Source organism: Anopheles darlingi, chromosome 2, assembly GCF_943734745.1.
Source record: "Anopheles darlingi chromosome 2, idAnoDarlMG_H_01, whole genome shotgun sequence".
NCBI lineage: Eukaryota > Metazoa > Arthropoda > Insecta > Diptera > Culicidae > Anopheles > Anopheles darlingi.
The window spans coordinates 48116903-48126902 of record NC_064874.1 but is presented as its reverse complement, the minus strand read 5'-3'; the positions used below and the strand labels follow the sequence as shown (position 1 = coordinate 48126902).

The window sequence follows — 10000 nt, the reverse complement described above, 5'->3', positions numbered from 1 at the left end:
GCTACAGGTACGCATGATGGGGATGGACACTAGTAACAATCTTTTTTTTTTTTGAGAGCACCCTTTACCATCCTCTCTCTCGCTCTCTCTCTCTGTCGTTCCATTTTCAACAGGTACAAAACAAGTGTTTGCTGGAGGATAAGGCCCAGCTCGAAACGTTGCTCTCGGAGATGCAGAAACATCTAGGCGAAACCGAGCGCAAGCTGATGGAAAAGACTGAGGAACTAAACCAAGAGACTAGGCTTAGAAAGCAGGAGGCGGACGAGTGGGATCACTTCCAGTCCGATCTACTGATGACGGTTCGGGTGGCGAACGATTTTAAGACTGAAGCACAAAATGCCCGTGAGAAGCTGGCGCTCGACAACAAGGCGCTCCGCGAGAAGGTTCGCGTGCTCGAGCAGCAGATCGAACAACTAAACAAACGTAAGTATGTGGCCTCTGGCGGGCGGCAGATCGTTAAGATTTCCTTACTAGTTGCTAGTGCTAGAGGGTCGAGGTTGTTGGTTGGTTGCATGCTCGTACAAATTTCTCTTGTAGCATGCTGCCTATCTTCCCGTACCCATTGGTTAGACAAATAATATCCTTAGTTCCTTGATTCCACAATTCCACAGAAGCTATAGTTGGTAGAGGCAATCCGGATGAGGTGCAACTGAGCTACGAACGTTTAAATGTTCTTAAGCAGGGCCTGAGTGCTTCGGTTGAAAGCTTGAATAATTTCGATCGTAACGTGGACGAATTTTCGTACCGCGTTCAGCTACTACGCAAGCAGATGAACGGTTTCTCGCTCGATCGTCAGCTGAATAGCACCACCAATAACAGTAGCCCCGTCACCATTACTACCAACATTTTTCAACACGAGCCAGTGGCTAGGGTGGCAGATGATGATTCACAGCAGGACACTGAATCTGATGCACCCCCTCCGCTACCTAAAACCAAGCCACCAAAGATGGTTGTACGGTTTGCTGGTGTACCACCGCAGTCTGATAACGACACTTCCGATACCTTCGGAACCAGTGCCTCCGATCTTGACGACTTCGAGGCGCAGGAATTGGAGGTATTGATGCCTAGTACGCGGAAGTCAACACCTTTCGGGGGAAAGCAGATCGCTCAAACTCCCGAAACAATGAGCAACACCAGTAGTAACAGTAGCATTACGGGCGAGACAACCGGCCACAGGGCCGAGCGATTAACGGCAGAGACAGTAAAAGATAACTGGAAACTGGCGACCCCACCCTTCCGTCCGATTGCTGCCTCGCGCAGTAGCGAGAATTTGACCCAAAGCTCGTTCGCACTGTTTAAGCCCGTGCCACGGTTTGCTTCCAAGAGTACACAAGATTTGCGCTCCAGTCGCTCCAGCAGCGATCGCCGGCAACGGAACAGTCTCGGTCTAGCCGACTTTGGCTCTGGGATGTTCTACTCGAAAAGCATTGACGATCTTATAATGCGCGACATCGACGGCATGACAACGCACCACAAAGCGGCCTCCAATTTGAGCAAGTTTCGCAAATTTCGCTACGAACGCTCAATCAGTGGGTCTAGTTTGAATAATCTAGCTAAGCTTGAACTAGAGGATCAACATCAACATCGATCGGTGAAAGATGAGCAGCAGCAGCAGCAGCAGCAGCAGCAACAACAACAGGAACTGCACCACCATAAGGTATCTAGTTTAACGTCACTTCCAACGGCAAAACATGTTCACAGCTATTCGGTCGAATATATGCCTGCCAGGGTAACGAATAAATCACGCGATCTAGAGATATCAGAACGATCGAATCGATTGGATACAATCGCTCGGCTCGGGATGAAACACGAGATACGCAGTAAACCACAGCCGCTGCCGAGAACGGACAGTGAGCAAAGCTTGATCTCCGGTCAGCACAAGATCGTTTACGTACATGATGCCGAAACGAATCAATTCGTCCTGGAAGAGGAATTGCGCGAACGTAAAATGAAATCGACGACCCGGCCCGTAACAATGCCACCAAATGTACGTACTACGTCGCAGCCGCTACCGAAACCGAATACGAAATTTGTGCTAAACCGCAGTTCGGAACCAGCCCGTAACGATGTGGTCGCACCATTGTATGCCAATATTACACGACCTGAAAAGTATACTTATGATAGAAAGCATGCCCTTCTAACGTTTAACAATAGTAAGTTGTTTTATCGGAACCCTATCATCGATGTGTTCTTCTCAACTGTTTGTCTTATGTCTATGTGCTACCCTTCCACTGTTGCTGTCCTGTCGGTATGATCTACGATTCTCTTGGCCACTATTTTCGTTGCTTTTGTGTTTGTTTTGTGCTTTACCTCAACGGTGACCGCGGAGAGCGGGTTGACTTGGTGACCTGAATAATCTGCTGACCGTTACGCTGATTGCTTCCTCTTTCCAGTGCTGGCATCGAAGGAATCGCAAAACTCGCTCATCACATCCGTGCAACAGGAGATGGCCGTCCGGCGGCAACAAAAGTCGGCCATCCAGCGGCAAGATTCGAGGCTATCGGTGAAGAGTTTGATTGAAAGTATCGAAAATTCTGCAAAACAGGTAATATTTTGATTCCGTCTCTCTTCTTCCAATACTAATAACTTCATATCGATTCAATGTCCTCTCCAAAGACCAAACTGAGCACCGATTCGAGGTGCAGTTCCAGCTCGAGCATTAACAGCATTCCGGCCGATGGCAACCCAACACTTTCCACCAAACATTCCACACACGTCTCCGACAATAGTATTAACAACAACAATAATGACAATAACAGTCAAGCCATCGGTATCAACAACGTGAAAAGTCACACCAATGGCAATAACAACGACGAGAACGATGTACTTGTAAGTAGAGCTGACAGGATTGGCTGCTTACTCAACCCCTGCGCACTATTAAACATTCACATTCTCTTCCGCAGCAGATACCCGTGCAGGCCGCGCCTACCGTCCCAGCGTCGTTACCCGCCAAGAGTCCTTTACGCGAACAACAGCAACCAACAGCCGGTGGGAACATAGTGAATAGTAACACCAAACCAAACCAATCGGCCTCGGCAGGTAAAGCGCACCAGCACCGCCTCAAATGGGGACCAAAGTAGAGAGCTACTAACTGCTTCATTGATGTGTTTTGCATGGTTTGTTGGTAGCAATTTAGTTTTTTTTATAAGGGACTTGTTTCCTTTCCAAATCCTCTCCCTATAACCACCGCACTCCCCAAACCGTCCTTCGTTAACACTTAGATCGTAGAGTACAGTAATAGTAGTGTTAAGGGGATGTATTTGGATTTCCCGCTTCGGGGTTTGCTAACCGGTGTGTTGATGGTCTAGGCACTTTTTTAATAAAGCGAAGGTAAGAGGTACTCGCAGGTTACACTAAGATCCGCTCTACTGGATGCTAACTGCTTGTGCACGCCGGCCGACTAGTATGTTGTGGAAAAGTAGAAAGAAAGCATAAATTTTAAATATATACATATCGCATGTTACTGCAACGCATTTTGGTGTATTTGTTTTAACATTAGCTGATAACGAATTATTGTAAATATTATGTATTCCCTTTTTATAAACCCCTATGTCCAGTCTCGTTGGTTTGACTTAATTTGCTTGTGGTTCATTGTGAATACTAATACCCTCTCGGATTGCACCGTTTGTTTGCTCGATTATTCTTTTCTTGCGGTTTTGGTCGGTTATGTATTGCCTTATTGCATGAAATCTATATTCTTTATTCTTAATATTGGGTGCACTGCTGCTGCTGTTGCTTCAGCATGCATGTTAAGTAATCACGTTTGTCTGGTGTGCATGCAAGCCTTGTGCCTAATCGCGCTGCGCATGATCTTCAACATGTTTGAAGAACACTAACCAACACCATTGCCAACGGAGAATGGTGGCTTTTGTGCACCTTTTTAACAATGTTATTTTAAGTAAGTATATTAAATAAGCATATCGTTACCTCACATTTTGGAATCATCACCGGTTCATAATATATCTCCGCCTATTCATCTTGGTTTGACTTGAATTAGTATGTTGAATAGTTAAACTAGACAAGGAGCCCTTCTTTATATTATTTACTATTTGCTTTGTTTTCCCTTATTTTTGTTTATCTCATAATTCATTTTGGTATCTTCGCTTTCTTTTGTTTGGTTCTTTCAATCGTATTCTTTCTGTTCGGATGCTCCGTAGACACGGTGTTGCTGATGAAAAAGTCAAGCCTTATCAACACCAACAATGGTTGTAATACAACAATAAACCCCGCCATTATTTCCCACAAAACGATGGACTACGTGAGGCGCAATAGCTACAACGATATAAGTATGTTTATCCCATTTTTGTTTTTTTTATTTTTCTTTAAAATATTTTTTATTTGTTATTTATTTTTCGTGAATGTTTTTGCACTTAAATTGATACGTGATTGAAATTATCAAATTAACAAAAAAATCATTTATTCTCATGCGTAATGTTAGCTTTTCACAGAAATAATCTTTTACATTCATTCCTACTTGCTCGCTTCAGGTGAACGGAAAGATCCGCTAAACGCGTTGGTTAAAAATGGAGGCTCGAAACGAAATGCGCTGCTGAAGTGGTGCCAGAATAAAGCCGTTGGCTATCGAAATATTGACATCACGAACTTCAGCTCCTCCTGGAACGATGGGCTGGCCCTGTGCGCCATTATGCATTCCTATCTACCCGACCGAGTGCCGTACGATAAACTCAACCAGAACGATAAAAGACGCAATTTTAGTCTCGCCTTCGCAGCAGCAGAGAGTGTTGGCATTCCGACATCTTTGGTGGGTATCACTAGTAGTAAGTGACGAAGGATGACCACTAACGTGTGTTCTTTGCTTACCCCCACGGGATCCACAGAGCATTGACGAGATGTGCCTTCAGGAGAGACCGGACTGGCAGCAAGTGATGAGCTATGTAACGGCCATTTATAAACATTTCGAAACCTAGTAATCTGCATTCCACGCGAGTGTATAAGCATGTGTGTTTTGTGTGTGTGTGTCTTTATACATTTTACCATTCCTTACGACTACAGGCCTTGCAAGCTTGCCGGTTCTGTACAGGGCATGTTGTCACACCACAACAAGGAGGACAACGATATGGGCTTCGTTTGCTGTAGCTACATCGAAGAAGAAGGGGTGTGGTGGAAAGCGTTCTGAATTACTCTACATTTTACTTGTTATTTATTTTTTATCAAAAATAGACGCGTCCTCCCCCGGCTTCTGATAATTTTCCTATTTCAAGCAAATTGTATTATTGTTGTTGAAATATAAATGAACAATCTATTCACAACCGAACCCTGCGCGTGACCTTTTGTACTGAAATGTGTGTTCCTGGGGGATACGAGGAAATGGCAACGAGCATATGGGACGGGACAGCAGTGTCTGTTCGTTTTATCTGTAGTTAAAGAATTAATTTATACCAGAAGGTTTTCTGTTCACTCGTTAGTTGAAGCTCTTTAGTGAAGAGATACTCCGTTACTCCGAGGAGGATAAATCCGTTACTTTTTTTGAATAAATTGAGCTACCACGTCCCAGTACTGAGCGCAGTAGCTCAAATCGACCGTTTGACAGTTGGGTCGATGAACTGTCAAACGCACGTGTTGTCGCGGAATGTAAACAAAGGATTTCCAGCACCAAAAAAAAAAAAACGGCCGGCAGCAGAAACCGCGGATGCTGGATCGTTGGTTAATTATTACGCGCTTTCTTTAAGCACAAACGAAACGATGGGTAAAAGAAGATTCAACGAAAAAGGTCGCCGCCAGGTGGAAACCATCATCGATAATACAGAAACCAAAAAGGTAAAAAGCGGCAACGGAAGTGGGCTTTTGGAATTCTACAGACCAAGGATTCTTCCTTTTGCAGATAAAACTAGACTTTGCTCCAGCCAGCGACGAGTATGGTGGCGCCGATGATGCGAACGCGCTGGTGTTGCCCTCGAAAAAACGTGCGACGAAGGTGAAAAAGGATACCACGGTTGTCACGAGAATTTTGTCGAAAAAACAACGCAAACGCCTAGAAAAGATCGTGGATCAAAAGAAAAAGAAGGAAAACCGATCATCACTGATCGCGTCGCTGGTGCAGGTGCAGGCAACGAAGGAAGAGCTGACCGGCTTCCGAAAGCTGAGCGAGATCCAAACCAAAGGGCTGAAGCAGCACTTTAAGGAGCAAAAGTATGGCGTGACGGTTGTGGAAAAGGTACGCGGATCACGTACGGCGGGTGTGGCGAAGATTCGCAGTTTGGTTGGCAGTCGGCGAAAACGGTTAGCCCTTTTACGCCAACAACAGCCCTCAGGGGCCGATGGTGATGATGAGGAGGGGACAGCTGAACGGAATCCGAATGTGGTGGGATTAGACGACAGCGAAGACTCTTCTAGCGGTGATGAGTCGGATAAGTTCGAGAAGCCCTACGATGAGGAGAAAGCAAAAGAAGTTCCCAAGCAGGAGAGCGCAATCAAGGAAGCGGTAAAAGAACAGGTTGGTAAGGAGATACCGAAGAAGGTGACAAAAGAACCGCCTAAAGCTGAAGTCGCAGTTCCGCCAGTGAAACAAAACCAAGAGGTTGACCGTAAACCGGCCACGTACATACACGTCGAACGAGATGCCGAGGTACAGGCGGCACGTCTCAAGCTCCCGATACTGGCGGAAGAGCAGGTGATCATGGAAACGATAAGTGAAAATCAAATCACCATTTTGGCCGGTGAAACGGGCAGCGGTAAAACGACGCAAATACCGCAATTTCTCTACGAGGCCGGTTACGGCGAGCGAGGGCTAATCGGTATCACGGAACCACGCCGTGTCGCTGCCATTTCCATGTCGAAACGTGTCGCACACGAAATGAACCTACCGACCGATGTCGTATCGTATCTGATCCGTTACGAGGGCAATGTGACGGACCGGACCAAGATTAAGTTCATGACGGACGGTGTACTGCTGAAGGAGATTGAAGTGGATTTTCTGCTTAGCAAATACTCCTGCGTCATACTGGACGAGGCGCATGAGCGTAGCGTCTACACCGACATCCTGATGGGATTGCTGTCGCGTATCGTTCGACTGCGTGCCAAACGTGGAACAAACCCGTTGCGACTCATCATCATGTCGGCCACGTTGCGCGTGTGCGACTTTACCGAAAACCGCAAACTGTTCCTTGATACACCGCCGGTCATTAATATCGATTCACGCCAGTACCCTGTCACGGTACACTTCAGCAAGACGACACCGGCCGATTATCTGCGCGAAGCGTTCCTGAAGACGGTCAAAATTCACACCCGGCTACCGGAGGGTGGTATTCTAATCTTCCTTACCGGTCAAAAGGAGGTGAACACGATGGTACGCAAGCTGCGTAAAATGTTTCCTCCTGTAAAATCCACCGATGAGACCGTCGATGGTAAACGAACGCCCGATGCTGCAACGGATGATCGTACCGAGGAAGACGAAGAGTTTGATAATATTTTGCGCGGCAAGAAGGCACGCAAGAAGGCCAGTTCGACGAAAAAACGCAAAAATCCATCGGTCACCATTCCGCGGCTCCCGCAGATCGATCTGGATGCGTACGAACTGCCGCACGCCGACGATACGGAAGCCGATCTGCACGAGGACGATCACTCAAGCGACAGTGAGCTGGATGAGGATGGACTGGATGGCGATGATGACGAGGCGAACTTGTTGGACGGAGGAGATCTGGCTGAAGATCTGGGCATATCGGAGCTAAAGCGGAACCAACCACTTTGGGTACTGCCACTGTACTCGATGTTGCCACCGGATAAGCAGCAGCGCATCTTCAAACCTCCACCGGAAGGTTCGCGTCTGTGCGTGGTAGCTACCAATGTGGCCGAAACATCGCTCACGATACCCGACATCAAGTACGTGGTCGATAGTGGCCGCCAGAAGACGAAACTCTACGACAAAACGACCGGTGTGACCGCGTTCGTCGTGACGTTCACGAGCAAAGCTTCGGCCAATCAACGGGCCGGACGTGCTGGACGTGTCGCACCGGGTCACTGCTATCGGCTGTACTCGAGCGCCGTGTTCAACGATGAGTTTGTAGATTTCGCACCGCCCGAGGTACAGCAGAAACCGGTCGATGGGCTGGTGCTGCAGATGAAGTGTATGGGGATCGATAAGGTCGTTAACTTTCCCTTTCCATCGCCGCCCGACCGAGAGCAGCTCGTGGGGGCCGAACAGCGCCTATTGCAGTTGGAGGCACTCGAGGAAATTACGACACGGACAACGCTTAAGGGAGGGACCGGTGAATCCCGCACGCAAACGATCACGCGTGTCACTGAGCTGGGTCGCACGATGGCCGCCTTTCCGGTGGCACCACGCTTTGGTAAGATACTGGCCCTAAGCCATCAGCATGCGCTGTTACCGTACGCCATTTGCCTCGTGGCCGCTCTCTCCGTACAGGAGGTGCTCGAAGAGGTCGGTCTGACGGAGGATGATGCCTCGGAAAGCAGCAAGCTGTGGCGTCAGAAGCGTAAGGCTTGGGCTGGCGCCGGCGAATCGCTGCTGCTCGGTGATCCGATGATTCTCCTGAAGGCCGTCGGTGCGGCGGAACACGCAAACAGTAAGGGTAATCTCGAAGCATTCTGTACAGAGAATGGCATTCGTCTGAAGGCGATCAAGGAAATCCGGAAGCTGCGCGTACAGCTCACCAACGAGGTCAATGCAAACCTGCGCGAGATGTCGCTTACGGTCGATCCGGATATGCCACCACCGACCGTCACGCAAATGCGCCTGCTTCGTCAGTTGCTGCTGATCGGTATGAGCGATCGTATCGCTCGCAAACTGCCCGAGAGTGAGATAAAGCTGAAGGCCGATATCAGGCGGTTACGGCATGCATACAATCTACCGATGATCGATGAGCCCGTCTTTCTGCATGCAGCTTCCGTATTGCGGAAAGAGTTGCCCGAGTGGGTTTGCTTTCAGGAGGCCTTCGAAACGACGGTATCCATCGGAGAGGCTGCTCAATCGAAAACGTTTATCCGCGGCATCACGGCGATCGAACCGGAATGGTTGCCGAAGTTTGTACCGAATGTGTGCAATATTGTGGATGTACTGGAAGAACCACAACCTCCGACGTACAACGCGACCAACGATACTATCGAGTGTTATGTGAAGGCAACGATCGGCAAAACGAGCTGGCCGTTACCGGCCTCACTGGTGGAGATGCCAAGAAATATGCTGCGCTGCAAGTAAGAATGTTTTTAATATGCAGAGTTTGCGGCATCATTAGCTTATTCGTTTTCTCTCGTTGCAGACATTTGTTAAAATTCTTCCTATCGGGATCGATGTTCAAAAAATTGAAACCGTTCCGCAAATCACTCCTCTCGTCGCCCGATTCGGTTTTGAAGCAATATTCCTGCTCGATACCGCGTATAGATGCCGCCCTTAAAGTGTTGCTAGCGAACGAGGTTTACAATGCGGCACGCTTTTCCGAGCTGTGGAATGTGGACTCGAAATGTAAGATACAGGACTAGATATGGGTTTATATCGCACCATATTGCTTATTTTTTCCATTTCCCTTTCTCCAGTTTTCCTTCAGGAGTATCAAGAGTTTCTGCCAGTGTCCTGTCACGATGACATTGCCAGATGGTGGCCACCGAAAAAGTGATTTCAGTGGGTACATGCTTTATCCGCAATAAATCTGCAAGTACTGCCTTGGTGGCGCAAATAATCATTAGAAAAGTTGCTACGGCTTACATCTGAGAGAAAACGAATGCCATAAGTTTGAATTGGTAGGAGATTGTTTAGTGAACCAAATCGCTGGGATTTTTTTTTAATTCCAACTGGTTACTATGATTATAGTTTATTTAGAACTAGTTAGTGTTTCCATGCACTATCACTAACAGCTCTTTTCATTGTTTTTTCCTTTTCAAGATCTAACAGAAGGCTACGTCTATTATGTTCAATTAACAGCCCATAGGCCATTTTTTATTGGTTTTTTTTATAAGCGCTCTTAATTGATTTCCATTAATTAGCTGCAAGCTTGGCTGAAAACCCGTTACATAGTTTCACGCTTTG

General features: G+C 47.4%; 3 protein-coding genes across 11 annotated transcripts in view; 2 read left to right on the top strand and 1 right to left on the bottom strand.

Annotated features, from left to right (window-relative positions):
- Positions 1-5269, top strand: part of LOC125958146 (cytospin-A-like) — an 18785-nt gene extending 13516 nt beyond the window's left edge. For 6 of the 9 annotated variants that reach the window (XM_049691296.1, XM_049691338.1, XM_049691322.1 and 3 more), the window contains 9 exons: positions 1-7; positions 114-423; positions 612-2153; positions 2394-2545; positions 2617-2829; positions 2904-3039; positions 4158-4286; positions 4488-4762; positions 4839-5269. The exon at positions 1-7 is cut by the window's left edge and continues 848 nt beyond it. In XM_049691296.1, coding sequence (XP_049547253.1) covers positions 1-7; positions 114-423; positions 612-2153; positions 2394-2545; positions 2617-2829; positions 2904-3039; positions 4158-4286; positions 4488-4762; positions 4839-4928 — 2854 coding nt within the window. In that variant the 3' untranslated portion in view covers positions 4929-5269. The remainder of the gene's footprint in view (positions 8-113; positions 424-611; positions 2154-2393; positions 2546-2616; positions 2830-2903; positions 3040-4157; positions 4287-4487; positions 4763-4838) is intronic. The other 3 variants (XM_049691355.1, XM_049691363.1, XM_049691304.1) reach the window with 2 other exon arrangements.
- Positions 5270-5626: 357 nt separating this feature from the next.
- LOC125958202 (probable ATP-dependent RNA helicase kurz) lies at positions 5627-9648 on the top strand. The gene is made up of 4 exons (XM_049691392.1): positions 5627-5778; positions 5843-9171; positions 9237-9439; positions 9511-9648. Exons 1-4 carry the CDS (start codon positions 5704-5706, stop codon positions 9588-9590), a joined length of 3687 nt encoding a protein of 1228 aa, XP_049547349.1. The 5' UTR covers positions 5627-5703; the 3' UTR covers positions 9591-9648.
- Positions 9649-9878: 230 nt separating this feature from the next.
- LOC125958416 (5'-AMP-activated protein kinase catalytic subunit alpha-2-like) overlaps positions 9879-10000 on the bottom strand; it is a 2541-nt gene continuing 2419 nt past the window's right edge. Inside the window, exon 2 of the mRNA XM_049691697.1 lies at positions 9879-10000. This exon is cut by the window's right edge and continues 1387 nt beyond it. The gene's annotated coding sequence lies outside the window, so the exon portion shown is untranslated.